This window comes from Scophthalmus maximus, chromosome 3 (assembly GCF_022379125.1).
Source record: "Scophthalmus maximus strain ysfricsl-2021 chromosome 3, ASM2237912v1, whole genome shotgun sequence".
Lineage (NCBI taxonomy): Eukaryota > Metazoa > Chordata > Actinopteri > Pleuronectiformes > Scophthalmidae > Scophthalmus > Scophthalmus maximus.
Genome location: NC_061517.1, coordinates 20,186,279 through 20,208,212, shown reverse-complemented (window position 1 = coordinate 20,208,212; position 21,934 = coordinate 20,186,279). Strand labels below are relative to the sequence as shown.

Sequence of the window (21,934 nt, the reverse complement as noted above, 5' to 3'; positions counted from 1 at the left end):
CACACACACACACACACACGACATGACGCAACTCACAGTAAGAGGCTGCCCTATAACGAGGTGTGCAGTTCACAGGTCGTCATGGTACACATGAACCCAGTTTGTTTCCCACAATCATTATCAGTCATCCTCAGTGCTCCTGTACAATCATATATAGATATATATATATATATATATATATATGTGTGTGTGTGATCGTATTGGCACAGGCCACGCACATAAAACAACATCACATAGTTTCAGTTAGCCTTAGAAACATGCCATTTGTACAGTATGTTCAAGTTACACACACACACACACACACACTAACCTATGTTGAAATTACATTCACATACGGGTTTTCTCAAATACCTGGTGGCAATTACCTTACCGAGGGAATATTTTTCCCTCTCCTTTTGTTCACTGGTTGGCAGCTGAGTCGCCTGAAGATGGTTGGGGGTGGGTAGTGGGTGTACAAAGCCTGCAACTTGCCCCAGAAACATGGGGTTCGCATCCACAGTCTGTGATAGAGGTAAAAAACCTTATCAGTTAAGGTTAGGGAAAAGATAGTAGTGTAATAAACGCTAGGTCAGGAGTCACTGTGACGTGTTGCCCCAGACCACCATCTTTACCTGACCCTTACCAAGTGCTGTATCTAAACATACTGTAACTATAATAACATATTAATAATGCTGCGCCCGTCACAAGTGTTCATTTTGTAAGATTTTGGTGGAAAAGAAAGATGTGAAACAATGTAATTTTTGCAACATGGCAAGTGTGTGTGTGTGTGTGTGTGTGTTTATATATATATATATATATATATATTAGTCTTCTCAACCGCTGCTCCGTCACAAAGTATGAGAGAAATGTCCTGCCCCCTGCCCATCAGAGGATTCCTGATCAGCAGTGAACACAGCTGTAGCCACGGTAACAATGGCATCAGTTCTACTGTAGCAATTCATGCCAAACTAGATGCTTGTGTGTTACATGCTCCTTGTTGATGTAGATTTAAAAAAACAACCAAAAAAACAGTAATGCATACGAGGGGATTCCGGCTCTTCAGGGTCAGTGTTTCCTGCGGGCGAGAGGTCTCCTTCTGACGTGGACCCAGGCCTTTGCAACTTTGCAGGCCTTTTAAATGCACAAAAAGCCTGACACAATGAAAACCCGAAAAGCATAATGCTGTCACGTTAAGATGTAGCCGTTAAGTGTCCCCTTCCTGTATGGATGGGGACATAGACAGTGACTAGATAGAAGCCAGTGTCGGAAAGAGGTGCAACGCTGCATTCCAAATTTCCCGCAATCCTAACTATACAAACAGCAAAAATGGAGAGTATTTGTGAGCCTTGATGGAGAAAGGTGTGGTATTATTCAGACAAACAGTGGAATGTCATTAAGGTAGAAAAATAAGTCTGGTCTAAAAGTTCTGTCCAAACAATGGTCCCTGTGAGAGAGAGAAAGAGCAGGACAGGGGCTGGGCGAGGTGCACCACTTTGGCTACATGTACGCCTGGTGTCCACACTGCTCCGCAGTGTCCAAGCCCCTGAAACTGGGGGCGCCAAGACACCAAGACTTGTGGGAATGGCGTTGCAGGCGGCCACGTTCGCTCCATGTTGGGGTCCCACCAGCCACGCCTCGGCTGCCATGCTCGAATGCATAATGGGTGACGAATAGAAGCGTTGCTTTCAGTAACAATGCCAACTCACCGTCGGTTCCGACAAAAGAAAATCCTTGGTCTTACCTTTTGCCAATGCGGGTCATTGTTCATAGTGCAACTAAGCAACCGACTTTTTAAGAGGCTTGAATGCGGCCTGTATTTTTGCCGACCTGTACACTCATAGCTGGCCTTTGCCTTTGGTCAGGCCCACAATTTTCTCCTCGTCCGGATAATAATTAAGATGGGCGGTTGTTGAATACAGTGCGGGGGGCCTCGCTCCTCTTTCGGATTCAGACGGCGGCATTCTCGTGTGTACGATCTGTAATCGCCGCGTCCTTGAAGTCTCTTTTGAATGTGGTGGCGATTTCCATCCCTGGCGTAGCCTAGCACAGTTGGGCCCACACCATCTGCTCCCTGTCCACACCGGCGCACACATGACCAGTCTATGCGTTTTCGGGCTTAATAGTGTGGACGGATATTATTTCTGATATTGAGCAAAAACAGCCGTCCTGGACAGAGATCGTTTACAATTTCAAAACACTGTTTTAAACGTTAAAAGTGTTGGAGCGCATGCATCCAGAGACTCTCATCCCGTTTTTCCAAGGCTCAGGGAATGTCGGTCTGTCGGTCAGCCCACAGCTTTGATCCAGAAACATCTCACCTACCGGACCATTTCATTGGGAGGAAATTTTGTCACACACATTTGTGTCTCCCTCAAGGATCAACTGAAACAACCTGGCTTATTCCCCAAAATGGGGTTTGCAATACAAACGCTCCTCCATTCAGCACTTTGGTTTATACCTGCAAAGCAATACGATGTCACCATCCGCTTCAATGCTAGTAAGTTACGCCTCCCACTCACTAGACGACTTTGAGAAGACACTGAAAAGACTTAAGTCTGACGCCCTCTCACATCTAAAGGCAGTGTGTCATTCGTCACCGAGTTTTCAGTTGCATTGTTTATATTAGTTGGATTTTGGAAAGACTGGGGAATGGGGCACATGCTGCAACATGGCATGGAGACTCCGGTGAAGCCTCGGACGCCGGCGGTTTTTCGAAACCACCTGGTTGCGCTGTCCCCGTTCACGCAAAACCAGGTGGTTCCGAGGCTTCACCGGAGTCTCCATGCCATGTTGCGGCATGTGTTCCCCTACGCGCTTTTCTGCCCCCTGTTTGGTTCTGGAAGGAGCTCGCCAATTGGTCGTTGACAATGTTCACGTCACTAACTACCAAAAACGTAATGATACGATAATTATTATCAAACGTCCGATTAATAGTGTTCATCAGAACAGAGTGACTTTAAACAGCTCGGGTCCCCACCTTCAACCACACCATCGAGATGAAGGGAGCGAGCATCAACTCCTGCAAAACTCTCAACCTACCGACCTGTTAAACAGCAGCACGTTGACACTGTAACTTAATGATTTTGATGACGTTGGCATGCTGACATTAGCATTTGATTGAAAGTGCTGCCTTGCCTACAGACTGCCTCACAGAGCAGACAGCACACACACACACACACACACACACACACACGGCTGTCAATACAACTTGAGCTCCATGGAGTCCTCACCGTAGGAGCCCACGGGGCCCCAGAAAGAGTAATGACAATAGGCAGATAAAGGCGAGTCACCACGTTAAACAGCATTCGGCCACTCAGTGCCAGACACATTACTGAGGGGGGAAGAGGGGATGAAGAAGTGGACGGAGAGCGGAGGGGAAACGACGACAGCGCAGCCCCCGAAACAAGGAGTGCGGCGGCGGTAAATCGAAGAAGGGGCTAATCCGGGCTACTACAGAGGGATTAAATTGCTCTCCCGCCGCACGTTCGCCAGCTCCGTCAGAAAGCAGAGGTTAAGCAGGCCATTCTCTCCCTCTGTTGTTTCCCCTCTCTTGCCTCATCCCCTCATGCAACTTCTGTCCTCCTCTCATCCCTCTAATGCCATTAGAGTTGGAAGTCTTTAATCGGAGGAGCGACGTCGCGAGGGAGGCCCCCGCGGAGAACCGGAGCGCACACACACACACACACACACACACACACACACACACAAACATACATGCACACGCAATGACACATACAAGTGCGGAGCAGATGGAGTGTCTGGCTCATATATGTCAGTTTTACTGATAGTCTGATGGAAGGGAAGAGATAAGGGACCAAGAGATTGATTTCCCTTGTGGTGTCTGCGGATAACTCTGCGTTCATATGTGACATCTTTGCGTCCGTGTGTGTGTGTGTGTGTGTGTGTGTGTGTAAGAATGAACAATTATCATCTTGTATCCAAACAAAAAGACAAAACAAATTCCAACATTTCTTTCAAAATTCAAACAATATTCCCATTTTGGCATCCGATCTTACAGTGCTTCCATTTTTAGGTTGACCACACCACTACTGCCTGGAGACATAGATTGTGCTACATGGCAAGTGAGTAATCCAGTTGTATATATTTGAAGGATCATTCTGCATTATTAAGTTCCAGTTTTTAAGTTCATACCTACTGTATCATTTTCTTAGTTTTCGTCCATTATTCCCTTCAGCATTCACATTGGTGATTATAATAATTGGCTGTCCATCAAGTTAACCGCTGAGATCAGGACTGGATTACCAATAGACCATAGAACTGGCACCAGGGGCAGAGCCAGACCACGGGGGGCCGAGCTCCAGGAGCAGCATGTTGCAATTTAGCTGAATGTAATTTTGTTATAGACTTTCATCCAGGTTGCTGTGCACGCACACGCCCACCCACAAACACACACACACGCACACATACACACACACACACACACCCCAATGCTTTTACACAAATGAAGAGAGTAATGACTGATTTGGAATACCTCTGACCTGTCGTACCTGCTGTAGTTGTGCGCAGGCGAGTGTTCCTGTGCAATGAGGGATTATTGATGGCATTTTAGGCTTAAATTCAAATAGAATTTGACACCCCTATTCATTTGGTGGGGACGATATCATCCTAACTGACTGAATAGACGGCCAGGAATATCGTTAGTCTCAAATTAGACATGACAATTGCATGTCTCCTGAATGAAACGGAGAGAGAAAACACCCCTCCTCCCCCTTTCATCACAGACCTAATATCACTGTGTGGTGCAACCTGTTGCATCTGCGTCACTCTACGAGGGGGAGGGGGCCAATGTGCGTGTGCAGAGGCGATGTCTTTCCCAAAAACCCGCACGCACACTGGAATCTTCACCTGCACGAAACGCGCGCTCCCGCTAAACTGCAGTTTCTCTTGCCACGGCCTCCCCCCCTTGTAAAGGATGTCATGACAGGCGTGGGCGTTTGCCCCCGGCACACGGTCTCCCAGACACCAGAATACTCCTCTTTTCTCTCTCTGTATTCTCAGTGCAACAACCCCCCCCCCCCCCCCATCCGAGCAGCCCCTCGCTCTGCGCTGCCTCCCTGCCCTCGCTGCAGTGGTAATTGGGTATGACACGGGATCAACAGAGAGAGAGCGGGGACTCATCTGAATGCGCCAAATGTCGTCTTCCTCACTCCCCTCCTCCCTAACCTGCTGCCTTCCAGCTCCTGGTCCTCGCTTACACGGCTGTTACCGTAGCAACATCTGCGTGACCGCATCTTCGCACCCTCCCTCCTACCCCCCCCCCCCCCCCATGTCATTTCTTTTATTAAGATTGGCCGCTAGTAACCAAGGGTCTGTGTGTGTGTGCGTGTGTCTTGTGTGCATAGCAGCACAGCGTTGCCAGCCCGACTCAAAGCACAATTACCGGAGCCTCGCTAAAGAATTTCAAAGCTACAACTGGCGAAGAATTTACGCGGAGCGCACGAAACGTCGAGCCACTCGAGTCACAACTGGTCACACTGAGACAATCGCTGGCATTGTCGCAGAGGCAACCATTTTCCTCGACAAAATCAGGGTCGTTCCGTTACATCTCGGCTCAGGCCTGACGACAGGCGTCAATTTGTTTCCTAAGAGCTGTTCAAACTGAATCAGTCCCCCTCCACTTCGAAAAATGTGTTTTGTCTCTGTCTGACACTGACCACCGGGACTTGTGTCTGAGCAGATGCTGTCGCCATAGAGCTGTTTCTTCACATTCCTCTCCTGGGGGAGGAGGTTTTCCGTGCACTTGGCGGAAATTTGGAGTTCAAGCGAACCCCTGGGCAGAGCCAGATTTGGTCCGTCGTGGAATATATGCAGATGTGAGGCGAAGAGGCGGTGTCCTCTCTTCTTTTATTGTCGCTGACGAAAAAGCTATCGACGCTGCCGTTTCAGAGAAGACATCGAATGCTGTCGTGAGATTATAATAGCTGGCTGGTCGATGTGGCAACGACTGTGGTTACCGGCAGTAACAGCTGGTGGGGTTTACTACTACTAGGTCCCGGGATGCGTGAGGGCGGCGAAACAGCTTTCTATGACGGAAGAGCAGCTGGTGCCTGGGTTTGAACATTTTTTGGGGCTCCAACTGATTTGACTTCGTTTCCATGATGCCCGTGAGCAGCGAAATCTGGTTTGTTGAGTCCCAATCGGCTCAAGTCGTTTTCCAGAAGTGAAAAAGAGTGAGTTGCCCTGCTGAGAGGTCGAAGGTCGAGCAGCCCGTCGCCCTGTATTCTCGTCGTGTTCCGGTCGCCTGGTAGAGAGGCAGGCGGCGGCGGCGGTCGGCCCTGTCCGCGGACACGCGCGCACCCTGCCTCTCCTGCGGCCGCTTCGCAGTTGGGGCAACCCCGCGCTTCACCAGTTTGGAAGCTTTTAATGTGGAGCAGCAGCGACAGTCGGGAGTGCTTTGGTTGCATCGTAATACCGCTCCGATGCAGCTGTAGAAGAGCGTACGAGAAACAATGAGGGAGCGATACGACATCAGAAACTCGAACGGTGGTTAACATGCTGCATCAGATGATGGAAAAACATGAGGATATCATTTTTTCCGCGTGCCTCTCCCGTGTAGGGGGAGGTTCAGGCAGAGAAGGATTTGATTCATGTGCTCTGTGGGAGCATACGAATGAAACATCTGCGCCGTGACAAGCCCTCATTGGAATGAACAAGGCATCATTTCGGAACACGTCTGTGAAGATCCTCAGGCCCTGTCCTCTGTGCAGGTGTCAACGCTGCCAAGAAGCATTAAGGATGCATATGAAGTGTCCTGGGACGCATGTGGCCACATCTGTTTAGCAGTGTGAACGAAAACACAGTGTTGTTGTTGTTGTTGTTGTCTTCGACTTGTCTTCCTGGTATGGATGAGCGCACTTTTGTAACCTTTTGACATCAGGAAAAACATTGGCAGCGGACATAAGGCATGCAGAATTCCACACGTCTTTGTGAATGAACACATTCACAAGGGCTCATTTAATACCATCAACTTCCTTGTCTGGTTGACGGCCTTTTCTTCAACTCGCAATACGCAGAACGAGAAAATGATAAATGAGTCAACATTGAATTAATTTATGTGCTAATTTTGGTAAAAAAGCTTTTTCCGACACAAGGCGCTCTTCAAATCCTCCTCGTGCATTTTTTTGGTTTGTTGAATAAACCACATGTGTATTTTTCTCTGGACTTCCCTTTTATCGGTCAGGTGCAGATTGGTCTGTGTACAGTAGTCCCTCTTTAAGATGTATTTTACAATTGATGCATAGAAAGAGGTTGCTGCTAACAGATGCAGTACGGTTCTATTGCAAACATTTCCCATTAAGCGGTCTGAATTTAAAGTGTCCACTCGGAGATGCCAGGTTGGGGAATGGGAGATGACGATCAGTGACTTGCTCTTAGAAGATTTTACAGTGTCAGGCTTCATCTAACTAACTAGCAAACCAAGTTTTTTTTTTCAACTTTTTCCATTAATGTTCTGTAAAGCCCCTTCATTTGAGTTCTGAAAGGTGGTCTGAAAGGAAATTAAGGTGGTCTGACTTCTTCTGAGGAATCAATTAATCACTTGGTTGAAATGAAATGTACAGAGTAATAAATCCGAATTTAAAATATGCATATAAACCCGTTGATCAAGGAGCGCAGTAGAAAAAGTACAAACGACAGCAGATATGAATGGTTTAATAAAATCATATAATACAGCACAGGTCTGATGAATTAAAAGTCATGGCCGGGATTACCTGAGCTTCTTCCTATGTTGTACCAAAAAAAAAGAAAAAAAGACCAGAAACAAAAGCATAAAACTTAAAAGAATATCAACTCAGTCGGTTCTTTCAGTCAGAGATCAGGGCAAGGACGGTCCCGTATGTGACTGATTCAGCTCGAACCCCAGACTGTTTTTCCTGCATTTTAATCTGCACAAAAAGCAGCAGAGGTTCGGTAAGTTAGTGATTCCATTCAGCAGACGGAAGGATTGACCCTGACGGTCTCTCTACAGCTCTCTGACTGAAGTGAAAGTGTTTCGACTAAGACCGTGAACCTCACACACACACACACACACACACACACACACACACACACACACACATGCACACACGCACGCACACACGCACGCACACACGCACGCACGCACGCACGCACGCACGCACGCACGCACGCACGCACACACACACACACACACACACACACACACACACACACACACACACACACACACACACTCTTTCAAAAACTTCCCTGTGAAATGCAGCAGTGCAGAATAGTGGAGCGACGGATAAATAGCATTAACAGGAGCGCTTGAAAACCAAGGCATGCCAACCGCAAGTCAATGCTCTCACAATTTAAAAGAGGAACGCGACAGGTGACAAGTGCCGCTCTTAGCGCCAGAGCAGAAAGCGTTCTTCAGTTTTTACCCTTTTCCTCCCACTCGTCATCCACGGTTGATCAGCAGGTTCTGAGAGACGGAAGAGACAGAAGAAGTGATGATTAGTCCATTTGAACCCATTTCACACCCAGCGACCTTTGAGATGCTCTTAGGCGCGAGCACCTTGGATTATGTGGCGCACCCTTTTCCCCAGCCTGAAGTGACCACACAAAGGAAAGGTCACACCTGGTAATAGTAGGGATTATCCCGGTAATGGAGAGAAGTGAATTTTGTTGTCTCTGTGTCACTCAGCTCTCCAGCTCTACTCCTAAGGCTTTATTTTTCCCCTTCATATTACACAGGACAAGACAGGAATGATTTATTCTCAACTTGTGGCAGTTGTCCCTTGCCGTTAATGCAGTCGGTGTTTGGCATTTACCGTTCCACTTTTTATGGCACTGTTCCCCTTGACCTACTAAATAATTAACCTTTGCCCTTCAATGCACGCAAAAGTTTGGGCACAGACTTTTAAACCCATTCGCTTTTTTTTTTGGTGCAACTTTACACAAAATGTCTTTTATGCCTTTTTTTAAAGTTCTAATCGCCCAACCTCCTTTATGGCCGACACGCTCTGCTAATGGCAGCTGACCAGTTTATTCTTAGCCCGTAAGGGGGGCTGCAATATCTGGTCTATGAAATGTGCAATGTTGGGAATGTGGTGTAATGAGGTGGAGTATATGTTAACAGAGGGTTTTTATTGACCAGCATCAAACCCAATCGATCCCACGGCTCTTCTCAAGTCCTTTTAAATCAGTGCAAGCCCCGCAAACACACTCAGTGTCAAGATAGTGAAGAGGTAAGGTGCACGAATATCAGTTCACCCAGAACGGGCAGACAAAGTCCCTTTGACTGAAATGTACATTTTGGAAGACTTGGGCGTCCTGAAATTACAGTACTGTACAAATTACCACAAGCATTTCCGTGGCATTTGTTGAAAGCAATGTCTTCTCACCTTCTGATGTATGTACCGAAAACAACAAGTGATAAGCTCACTTCAGCGAATACTTTACTTACTACAGCAAGTTTTTTTTAATTTTATTGCAGAAAGGAATCTTGTTGGGAGGTAACAACTGAGGGCTCGACCTGGAACTCTCACGAACGGGATCCCTTTTGGAACCTTTTAATGAAACAACCTGAAAACGTTAAGTGAAGAACCTTCTGTCTATCCAAACATGTGCTACAGATTTTTTTTTTTAATATACAAGGGGACATAGTGAGGCCCAGCCTCAAATGTGATACTCAGAACCCATCATTATGCAGCAGATCTACCTGTAACCCATTTCAGATTCAGGTAAATGCTCATTAACAATCCTCTACCCGAGACTCGTGACCTCCAAGAAAACTCTAGTCCGTCAGGCCTACCTGACTTCGATTTTGAAAACAGATACATGCAATTGATTAAAGTGAGCGCAACCTCCATCCTTCAACCAAAGATCAATTGGGGTCCTTGAAACCCTAACAAGACTCCCTGACCGCACGCCTGACACCATGATCCGGCTACGGCGCACGCCTCGGAAATCCTGGCAAGATGATCCAGAGAGACACGCGCAACCTGTAATGTCAAGGAAGGAGAGAACTGGCCAATCGGAACAGAGCTTTGCCATCACGCAGACCTGATTCCAAAAGTGATCGATGAAGCTTGGAGATGTACAGTGCCTTGTTAGTGAGAGCACCTCATCAGCACCTACATATTGAGTTACAGAGCATTTTGAGGATGCACATGGGTGTTTAATGGTCAAGTCAATAAACTCTTCCAGTCTGTATTAGTTATTACTTTCCAAGGGAGATGATATCTAACAAGATGGCTCCTAGCCATGACTGTATGCTGATTACGGGGGGGGGGGGGGTGCTTGACCCTGACTACTTGGTCTCCCACACAGATTTACATTAGACAGAGGGCAAGACATGTAGACATCTAGACATGTGTATTTATCAAACAGCAGCGCCAGGCTGAAGATACAGTTTGTGCGTCATATTAGGGTAGTGTTTATTAGACGTGCCTCTCTCCTTACTTCGTATTCCTTTAGGGAGGCTAGTGAGCACAGCAGGGGAACACACTTTAAGAGTATTGTTAGCATTATTCCACTGGATTTATTAAACTCACACAACTACGGATTGATGGAGGAAAATCTTCTCTAACTAGGGACATGGAGTGAACACACCACAAAAATATAATGCAGATAATGCTAGATGTTTTTTTGTGTCAGCAAAAGACATACTAGAAAGTAAGCATCATTAATATTGCAGGGATTGGTCATTAAACCAAATCAAATTTCACAGCAATCCATCCAGTAGTTATTGCGACATTTCTGTCAAAACCACAAATGCATGTTCGCCGCTACCAGAACCTGATTCTTGGAAATCAAGAAAAAAAGTGCCTACACTAAACTGCATCTGACAATTTATGAAAAAAACAACAGGTGGATTTATGTGGTTTGTGTTTTCAAACTTGAATTTGAACGCGACGCTGATCATACAGGCCTGCAACTGCACTTTTCCTTCTTCTGATTAAGAGATTAACAGGGACTGTATTCACCTCACCTCTCCGGTAAGAGAGCAGCTGCATCGGCACCGTCTCCATCTGCTGCAGCCTGAACTGCTGGACCTCAACACAGCGATATTATCATTTTATCAGTAATTATTTTGTTCATCAAGTGGAGTTGAGGTATGACCAAAGTGCATGCTGTGAAATAAAGATCAATAGAGTATCATTTCCTGTCTGAGATATGGTGATGTCAGATAAATCCCCCAAAGTGAACCCCAAAAGCGCTTTCACACTTGTGATGAACAGAATCCGGAGATAAGTGTTGTATTTAACACATGCCTGTAACACATGTCGCAGGGGTGTTTTATGCAAAAGTCTAACTAGGCATCAGTTATTCTAGCAATAAATACATGATTTACATCTATGATAAATCAAAGGTCCTTTTTTAAATCAACCCCATTGTTGATTTGCTCTGATTTGACAAGGAAACAAAAATCAATCAGACAGGCTTCTGAAGCTCGGTAGGAGAAGAAGGGATGAGGGTTTTTTTGTTTTTTTTCCGAATGACCACTGGTCCCACTGAACCTGCACTGCAGCTCCTGCAGCCCATGTGGAGCGACGCAATGAGCTGGGGGCTTGGGGTACATTGACCCAAATCCAGCTGGCAGATAGACGTAGACTGTATATGTGTGTGTGTGTGTGTGTGTGTGTGTGTGTGTGTGTGCGCGTGGAAAGAGCACGTTATCTGCTCTAAGCACAGCAGAGTTCTCTCCAGCTGTGAAACTCAAACCATTAAAACCACTGAGAGACTCACAGAGCAGGGTGATCAATATGGCTCCCTGCTCCTGTCCTCTCATCTCCTCCCTCTGGTTGGCTCTCCTCACCTCCCACTCTCCCATTCTCTTCTCCTCCCTCCCTCCCACTATATCATCTGTTTCTTTTCTCAGTTATGATCCACTGCTCCATCATACAAATTTAAAAACCTCCATTCCTCCGTCCAACTAATTTCTCTGCCCCCCGATGCGTGTTCAGGCGTGAGGGAAAGGGTGGATGTGAACTTGCCGGTGACACAAAGACAAGAGGCGGTGACCTTTGACCTGTACAGGCCCAACTCCTCAGCTCAAAATCAGCAGCTCTCATGTGTGGCCGCCGGCCTGCATGTAGGTGAGTGAGTCCCTTTCTCAGTGACTTCCACCTTCAAGGTTACTCAAAGGATTTTGATGCGATTTCCAAAGAGTAATTTAGAAAGCATTGCAATATTTATTTTCTAAAACAATTCATTCACAAAGAAACTAGAATTATGATTAAAAAAAGGGAAAAGAAATTAGTGATGAATTTACAATGACGATATAAAAATGAGAAGAGCAGCGGATCACGGTGTCTGAGAAGCAGGAAGCGTGTGTCTAAATATTGTTTGATACTGATGAATAACTTCAACTGGAAGAGCTTCTGTGTCGATTAAGCTTCTCGGGGTCCTAATGAAGGAAATATATGAAATGAAATAAGGCGGAGTGCAACTCAAAGCTTGCGTGGCATAGGTGAGGCATTATGTGTCAGGAAAGCCCAGTAAATGTAACTGACAGAAATGAAAGTAAATGTTACATGGTGTACTTCTGACCATTGTGGGAACAGCAAAAGTAATTAGTACTGACAGGCTCTTAGAATGGTGTCTGTGCACTTAGTGTATTTAAGAAAAGTGGTAGCACCTCACCACTCGCACACTAACAAACTAATGGATTTCCCACCTGCTGCTCTAATTGAAGATCCAGCCTGAGTTAAAGCAGACTAAGAAGACTTGCCGGGGTGACATCACATTGCCTCCCCGATGGCACACTTGGTACCTGGGCTTTTACAGCGAGCCTACTGTGGATTTCACGTGACAGAGGCCAAACATAGAAAGGAGACAAAAACAACAAGCAGAAATTCAGGAGAGGCAGACCAGCACGAGTCTGCCTGTCCTCCATTTTGCCCGATGCAACCCGGGGGCCTTGACTCGTTTGGAAATCCATTTTATCTGATGACTGGCAGGCAATTGGAGCCTCCCAGGTGATAGGCTGAGGCTCTGTGGCACATTGGCCGGACCACTCCGCCGCTGAGGCATGGAGGGATGGAGATGGAGGGGCATGTGGACGAGAACGTGTTCCGCAAATATCGTCTCCGCTAACAAAGTACCAAAAATACAGGTTTCACAATGGCTACTAAACAATATTTTCACTAACAATTAATCTATTTATTACTTTCTTATACAATCTGTCAAAAACCCAAATATATTTCCAATGAAACGGTTGTATTTGGGGCACTTCCACACCGGACAGTCCAGATAAGGGTTCGACCCGAGATTCATGTATTTATTCCATCGTAACATTCGATCTGGTTCGTTTTGGCGTGTTATCAATTCGTCAGGTCGTAGTCGTTCAACGGAGGGCCTATGAACGAACCAGTTGATTTCGTTAAGTTCGTTGCCACTGTGATATCAGTGTGGTATTACTACCAGTATTCACCAGCTTCAGGCGCAGCTCTCGACACAAGTTCAAATTCGGCATTCCAATTTGGTCAGGGGTTATATCGTCGGGAGTGAAGACTGTAAGGAATCCCGCGAGCTTGGGGCGAATATGTTTCAAGAGAGACCAGTAAGGTGAGAGGGATTAAATACTACAATGATTGATAGGACAAGAGTGTCTTCCGTCTCTTTTCCTTCATCCATTATGTAACGCCGTCTCAACCTTTTTGGTCCGAAAGTCCGAACTATCAAAAAAGAAAGTTTTCTTCCCACTGCAAATGCATGGAACTGAACTGAAAAGAAGTGTACAAACGGACCCTACTGATAAAAAGTGTGCTAGGTGCCCAGAGGCTAAGTTTGTGTAAACAGATAGAGCAAACAGTCAAAGCAGATACTAGCCTCAGGCTTATTCTATGGAAAAAAGTTTGAGTTACATCAACTAGAAGCACTGCCAGATTTGACTGGACAAGTTCATTAGTCATTGTTCCAGTACAATATAAATAATACAATGCCCTTGGTACATTTACTAGGCAAAGAATTGTAAATAACTGCAATACAATAATAACAAAAAGCAATTTTCAAAGTTTCACATTAAAGGGAACATGTCAACGTAGCTGTGGGAGCAAACAATAACACAACGGCATTTATTTATTTACAAAAAGGCCAGAGAAGAAGAAAAAAGAATCGATCTCCTCTTTTGGAATACAGCGGTGTAAAATTGGAGAGCAATCACAAAAAGAGAGGCGGGCTTCAGCTCAGAAAAGAGAATGAGGAGGTGTGGGGCGAGTGGATTCAGTGACAGTGGGACTCAAAGTAGAGGCTGGTGCAAAGTGGACCGCCTCGATAACGCTGAGGCTGCTCTGAGTCGACAAAAGCCAGTGGGGAAAAAAAACCCACCCAAAGCCCCGCTGTTGCCCTCCCTTATCCCAGCTGGGGGTCTTTCTTCCACAAAACCCTGTTCCTAAGTGCGCGAGAAAGGGGCTGATGAATAAATAAAAGTGAGCGTGTCTATTGTTTTTTGCGTTCGCGGTCGCTTTCAGCCGAACATAATACAGTGCAATGTTGAATCATTATCGGGACCCCGATCGGAGAATGCAGAAAGAAAGGAAGTAGGCGGGGGGGGGGGGGTCTGCTGGCGCGAGCGGACAGGCCCGCCGGTGCTCGGAAAGGTCAGCGTGCAGCTAGCGAGGGGTACACAAGCTGATGAAAACACTTCCCCTCAGAAGGCAGTTGAGAGTACCCTCAGCTCCACCCTCCTCATGCCACGCCCCCCCCCCCCGTTCGAAAGCTTTGAGGCATCTGAGGGCCGCCGGGAAAATCGAGGTAGATGAAAGAGGTAACGGAGGCTCTGGATTTGGCTGGATGTGCCATTCAATTGCACACCGCAGAGCAACAAAAGACAGGGAAACGGGACTACGGGAGCGGGAGCGGGAGCGGGGGGGCGCCCGGGGGACCCGGCAAGTGTTACGCCTTTTCCGAGAAAAAAGGCCAGTGTGTAACACAACGGACGTTGTGTTGGGCTGAACCGCAGCCGCACTGTAAAGGAAAAAACTGTTGCATGCACACAAAAAAGGGCAACACTCAGCAGCAGTCCACAGGCTGACACGCGTTGCCACGCACGCCAAGTTACAGAAAGCGCCATTCCACAACCGCGACTTTATCGCATGCGCTTCGAGGAATCGGCGCATCCTCGCCGCCGCACCTCGACTTCTGCCGCCGTGCTGGCGTGCCCAGCGTGAACATGCAAGGACGCAGCGTTACATTTGACATGGCTGCTGCGTTGTGCCCACAAGGCTTCCTCACGTTGTTTCTAAAAAAAAAAAGGGTTTCCAGCACTTCTGTATTCAGAATACACGTCTCACACGAAACTCACAAGACTCTTGTTGTTCGGGAGCAGACTCAAGAGTGTCTTTCATTACACCTTCCCTGCTTGCTGCAACAACTTCAGAAGAATTTGAAGTCTGAGACACAGTCACATATGTCATCAGGCTTATTTTTCCCCCCCACCTTCTCTCCATAACATACCTGCACAACTGCTGTTACATCTTGTGTAGTGTCATATTTTAGTCGATCTTTCCCCTTTAATTTGATGTATTCATTTTTTGTACAATGTTTTGTCTTCTCCTCGTTGTAGACATGCCTACACACTGCACTGACATGACCACGCTTACCTTACACATAATAATAATGTATACACTTTAGTAGAGTTGTGTACTTTAATATTCATTCTTGTATGTTCTATTGATTTCAAAACTGTTTCTCCTTTTTATCTGCTTATTTATCTGCTAATTTTTCGTCCATTGTGCCTTCTCGTTTTCCCCCCTCGTTCTGTTGTTGTTTAATCTTTTTTATTTCACATTTCACGCTCCCCCCCTGCCCTCCCGCCCTAATTATTTCCTAAAATGAAAACACAGCAGGACATGTGATGTGTACAAAGCAAACATGTATCCTGTAGTGGATGGAAAAAGCAATTTAAAAATTCGGTTGGACTCTTAATTCTAGATTAACACAACTATAATCATGTAAAATTACACATCGGCTTGGCATTTTTTACACAGCACTGGCCACGCACCGGCTCACTCACACAGTCATGCACAGCAAAAGGTGGAATATCTTTGTGACAAGAAGAGTGCGCCTCTGATAATTTCTTATCACAGTTTTGCGATGCAGTTTTTCTTTGAAAGTCCCCAGCCTTCCATCTGAGTGAGTCATTTTTCATAACACTGAGTCTGTGAGGAGGACAGGGGGGAAAGAAAAGAGAAGCCTAATTCACCACGAAACACCGGCGTGTACAGGGCTGTTATTTCACTGTAGCTCTGAATAGCTAGATTAAAAACATATAACCCACCGAGCGCACAATGCAAGGCAGACGAACAACAAAAGCGAGAGAGCGAGAGCAGATAATGATGCTCAGGGATGATTGGTTGTGATCTGCTGTACAATGATCAATGCCGGCTTGAAAGGAGAGGCAAACCCGATGGTTTATGATGGAGGGAACAAGTGCCTACAGTATGAAAATGAAATCAATAAGTCAACTGTGGAGCAGGGAGAGAGAAATGGAGGAAAGCAGCTGAGAAAAAGAAAAGCAAAAGGGTTTAGAAAAAGAGAAACCGAGGGGAGGCGAGATGGAATATAACAAGGGAGACAGGGAGAGTGGAGTGGACACGGGAGCTGGATGAAAGGTGTTGGTTTAAAGACAAGCAGGCAGAGCAAAGCAGAACTGACAGATGGAGAAAAATTTCATCAAAGGTAGGAAAAAAAAGAGAAAAGAAAATACATAACTGACGAACATTCAGATAAACCAACTGACAAAAAGTTTTCTACAGACCCAGAGGGAAGATGTATACTGTACTTGGGCACTTGTGTGTTATGTTGTAGGCACAGGTAGCCATGAACAGGGACGATGAGGTGCTCGACATACGTGCTCATATTCTCTATCCCCTTCATCCTGAGCAGAGAAACAAATCTCACGTGTTGTAGCAGTCGGGGAAAGCGAGACAACGCAGCGCTCGGCCAGTTGACGCTTAAAAAATTAGAAAATGAATTCGAAGGATACCGATGTGGAAGCGATGTCTCCACTCAGATGTCAGAACAGCTTTCAGTCCCATGAAGGTTCTGATGTCGCCTGTTTGCATTGATCTCGTACTTCACTGCCCCCTTGTGGCCGAAGTAGGCTATTGTCTCTGGAAGCTAGCTTGCCGTTAGTAGCAGTCGTAATCACTTCTGTTATTTAATCAGTTATAACATTGCTATTACTTTACACATGTGCAGATTCAAGTGGAAACTGTATTTGGGAATTTGAAAATTACTTTTTCTTCCTCAGGGTTAAGAGGTAGGATTCATTTTCAGCCGATTTCCGCTGTGGATCAATGACGTCTTTCTGATTCTGATAAGCAATCACATAATGCTGCAATATACCAACTCGTTGCTTAGAAGAGATATTGCTCCTCTGTAGTGCAAATGTGATACGTTTAATGTCAGTTCAAATACATAATCGTAATACCTTTTTTAATTGGTTCTTTTGCTCCGCTCTCGTAGCTGTAAAAGCCACAGCACGCCACTATGATACGGAGAATAAATGCCTCACAAATCAATTAGGTCTCTGTATATCCAGCCAGATGTAAAGGGGAAAACACTGACGTCGCAATGACACTAATGACTGTCCTAGACAGGCCTCCAATGGCACAAAAAAACCCCAATCAAAATTGTTTTTTGCATCAAAACTCTTAACTGACTTCTTACTATTCGATTACTTGTACGAATCCATGGCAGCAAAGGCGATGAATGAAATGCAGGACAACAAAGAAAATCATTTGGAATCCATCGGATTTTTCAAACAAATGCCATAAAAAATGAAAACAAAGGCTCATGTGACTGTAACAAAACTTGTACTTTGCTGAGAGTACTATGTCTATATGTGTGTGTGTGTGTGTGTGTGTGTGCGTGTTTCCCCCTCTTATTTATTTCTTTTGTGCTTTCTCTTGCTCTAAACTCTCTCCAGCTACCTGCAGCCTTCATCATGTTTTGGGTCTACACTTGTAAAAGTCAACCATGCTTGAAATAAATCATGACAGCTCTGGCTTGATTGGAATTGGAAAGCAAAAATATTTCCATGCTGAGCACACACAGACCGATGTATCATCGGTGCAGACCCAACATGGCAACATGCTCCGAACTGAAAGAAGAAAAAAAAACGGTCGGTAAGGCTGGACTGCCCCCACCGTCAACCGCTTGGGGTCACCTGATCCACCCTGCTGCGGCCCAGTCAGTCAGAGTGCACGCGTACAATGGCGCGCCCGTCGCTGTCAAAAAACAAATGCTGTACATTGAGCCACACGTGGTTCTTAGTGCTCAATTCAGTTCAGACAACTTTAGACAGGATCACATCAGTATTAGATGTGACCATCCTTTGCCTGTGAACCAGCACCACTTCTGCTCCGTACACTTCCTCAAGGTGCTTGGCAGATCAGCTTCGTCTTAGAGAACCTTCCACGGCCTCTCCTGTGGATTCAGTTTGTCTCAGTACATCCCTTCTATTCATGTGATCGCAAGCTGATGATGACAATGAAGAAAGGAAAAAAAATTCTGGATCCCTCCTAAGACTTTTATCACCTGTTTTTTCTTCACCTTTCGTGCAAAATCCATCCATGACTCTCCGAGTAACACTGCAAAACAAATAGCCAAAACCGAACCGACACCATAACCTCCTCGGTGGAGGTAATACTGTTTGACAACTTGACGGTGTCCGTGTCCTGAGTGAGTGACTGGTGAGTCTGAAGGACAAGCGGCAGCCAGAGCATCTACATCCCAAGGCAGTCACCGCCAAATTACTATTCTTAATTAAATTGACATTCAAACTGTAATGATTGGATTCAAAATTCAGAATGTAGAAATGCAACAGGCCTTTGTACTGGGGGTTCGAAAAATACGCTGTCACTGAATCTAACGATTGTCCTGCTGGGAACTGTTCCCCTCTGTTAACACTCAGCGGAGGAGACAGACAATAAGGACACCAAACAATTTGAGGAGGACTGTGTGCAAGATAACAATGGCTCGGAATGAAAAATACGGAATGAATGCGAAACGGCTGGCGCACTGCGGAATTAGCTTTCAAACTAATCTGAACAAATTACATTCGCGCCCATTTGGTCAGACTCTTTCGTCATTGTTTTCCTTATAATTTTGGACTTTTATTTCCACTCAAAAGATAACAGTCGTGGAGAGATGACAGGGAACAAGGCGAGAGAAATGCAGCACGGGTCCACCAGCTGGATCCGAAAGGGGGACTTATGCCGTTCACGTCGTCGTGTCTGAAACGTCCGAGTCAAAGTGGTGGCCCTGCGGTCACAGCCCACCCCCCTGGTGGCAGGTCGATGCATGTTTACATGCCAAGCCATACCACATTACTATTTCCTACCTGTGTCAAAGCTCCAAAAAAAAAAACACAGCACTTTTGCACTGGGACTCAACTCAACCCTCTACAATACGCTGACCTGAGGTGTCACATGACACGTTCTGCCCTTCTACGCCGTTTGTGAGTAATACAAGGAACACAATGAAGATTTGCATAGGCCGTGTGTGGGTACACAGTCTACAGTGTGGTCTCAGACTTCTGGGCCACACTGTAGACTGTATACATATATACACAAGCTACGAGCCAACAAGAGTTGACGATAAACAAATACCTTCACTCGTGAGCCGCAGCTTCCGCCATAAAAAAAAGGAGAGACAGAAGATGTAACGTTTGGTCGGCAGACCTTCATCACAGCACTGTACATTGTACCGCTGTGTTCGGGCGAGTCTTTCGCAACTTTTGATCAAAGCTTTGAGCCGGGGCGGAAACAAGTTCAAGGGTTTCTTTAAGGTTTCCCCCCCCCCCCCCCCCTTCTTGTCTGGAGGCAGTCGCGGCTAATGAGGCACAAAAAGGCCTTTAGCCGAGAGCACGGGAGGAGCAAGAAATTCTGTGCCTCAAATGCATGTCAACTTTTAAAAGCCATTCAAAAACTGCACAAACCGAACACAGGCAACGACGGAGCAATTCATTAATATTTACATTTTTTGCAACCTCCCCCAGTTGCAGTTAGTTCTCCCCGGTTGGGCACGACCTCCAGCGTGGTGGGAGTCACAGAGTCACAGTATAGTGTCAAAGGATGAAAGAAAAAAAGTTGCATCTGCTCCATCAACTTTGTAGAAAAGTTCAGCAGTTTGAAAGCAGATATTTCAAAAGAAAATATGCTGGAAAGCAACCTTCTCTAATTAAGAGGCTTGGCTCGAAACTGCCATGATTGAGTTTTTAATCTAAGACAGTTTCTCTCGTAACAAATGAAAAAAAAAACCAGAGAATTAAAAGAAAGCTGCGAGATACTTGGTAATATTTATTCACGCATTGCAATGAGGAGAAAGTGAAGTTTGACTACTTGTTCGCTTCATAGATCTCGTGTCATAACTTGAGGAGCACATATTTAAGCAACTTGTGTGTGTGTGTGTGTGTGTGTGTGTGTGTGTGTGTGTGTGTGTGGTCAGTAGCAGGTCCAGCAAACAGCTCAGGCTCCTCATTCTTCTTCATTAGTGCTGACTGCTCAGGGGGCTTCCACGTCTTCCTCACTCTCTCTCTCTCTCTCTCTCTCTTTACAGCTTTTCATCCTCAATCCATCTCCAACCCTTCCTCCATAACCGCTTCTCTCCTCACGGCAGCCAACAATATTTCCATTCTCTTCTCTTTTTTTTTTCCCTTCTCCACTCACGCTTTCCCCCAATCCTCCTTGTGACTATCCTCGTCCCTTATCTGGACCCCTCTTTCTTCTCCATCTTTCTGCCTCACCAGGGCTCACCCCCCCCCATCCCCTCTCATCCCTCGTCTGCCTCCACCTCTGTTTTTCCACTGTCAACTGTCCACCCCTCCTCACCATTTTCTCTCCTCGATTCTTCAGTGTGGTGTTTTGTTCATGATGCTTTCCTGCTTTTTTTCTTCCCTTAACCACACGTGATCTCTATACTTTTGTTTCTCGTTTTATTACACTGGTTTATTTTCATGTAATGTCTCTTCAGCTGTGCACTGTCAAGGCCTTATGAAAAGTGAAAATAAAAAATTCCAGTAGACACAAGGGATGCCAGGACTGACACTATTTGGTCAATTAACATTTACAAAACGACAGAAGGACGATTTCACATTCCACTTCGTGAGATTCACTACTATATATATATATACATATATATATGGATAGAACATTTGAGCATGACAGTTTTGCAGTTAATCCAGGGAGCTTTGCATGAACCCACTGCGTGATGTTATAGTCATTTTTAGGAAAACTGAGGTATGGTCAGTGTATGGATATGAGTCCCTGTGTACGGCACACCAGAAAATGGGGGGGTGAAAATAGTTCCTTCAACATACTGACTCACTGATAATAAATCTGTATCTGTTGCCAATCTTGAACGCACACTGACTTTCGCAAAGCCAGTGAATCACAGCAGTATAAAACCCAATATTGATTTCTTTCTTTTTTTTCTCCCTCTTTTACCTTCAGTCTTATTGTTGATTGAACAGGAGGTCATGCCGTCACAAAGAGCACAGCAGCTCAGCTACTCTGCTGGCAGATAACAATATAGACAAACACTCCGAAGAAAAAGAGGGCAGAGGACAAAGGACAAAAGAATTGTTCTGGACGACGACAAAAAAAAAAAGCCAGTGTAGATATACACAGGTGTAAAGACCGTTAGATAAGAGCGTTAGATGTGAAAGACCGATGAGAAACAAAATGGACGGCCTTGAGAAACGTTGGACACAGTGAAAAGAAAGAGAAAGAAAAGTAAGAAGGAAATAAAAACGTGGCAAAAAGAGGAGGAGGAGTGAAAGACCAATGCAGAAATTTCATATTTAGAGGCAAAAGAGGAGATTGGTGTCGGTGAAACAAACAGACATTCTATATGTAGTATGAAAAGGTCGTGATAAGCATGGCGATAAGGGCTACAGGCAATATTACAACCGTGTAAGTGCGCCGACAAGCACACGGCGGCATGTCTTGGGTGCATGGGTGGTGTGGGCGTCTCAAAGTGC

The 21,934-nt window shown here is 45.7% G+C and overlaps 1 protein-coding gene across 2 annotated transcripts in view; it reads right to left on the bottom strand.

Annotated features, from left to right (window-relative positions):
• Positions 1–7,634: 7,634 nt before the first annotated feature.
• Positions 7,635–21,934, bottom strand: part of chchd6a (coiled-coil-helix-coiled-coil-helix domain containing 6a) — a 70,577-nt gene continuing 56,277 nt past the window's right edge. For both annotated transcript variants that reach the window (XM_035645851.2, XM_035645852.2), the window contains one exon: positions 7,635–8,422. In XM_035645851.2, the coding sequence (XP_035501744.1) occupies positions 8,399–8,422 (24 nt within the window). In that variant the 3' untranslated portion in view covers positions 7,635–8,398. The remainder of the gene's footprint in view (positions 8,423–21,934) is intronic.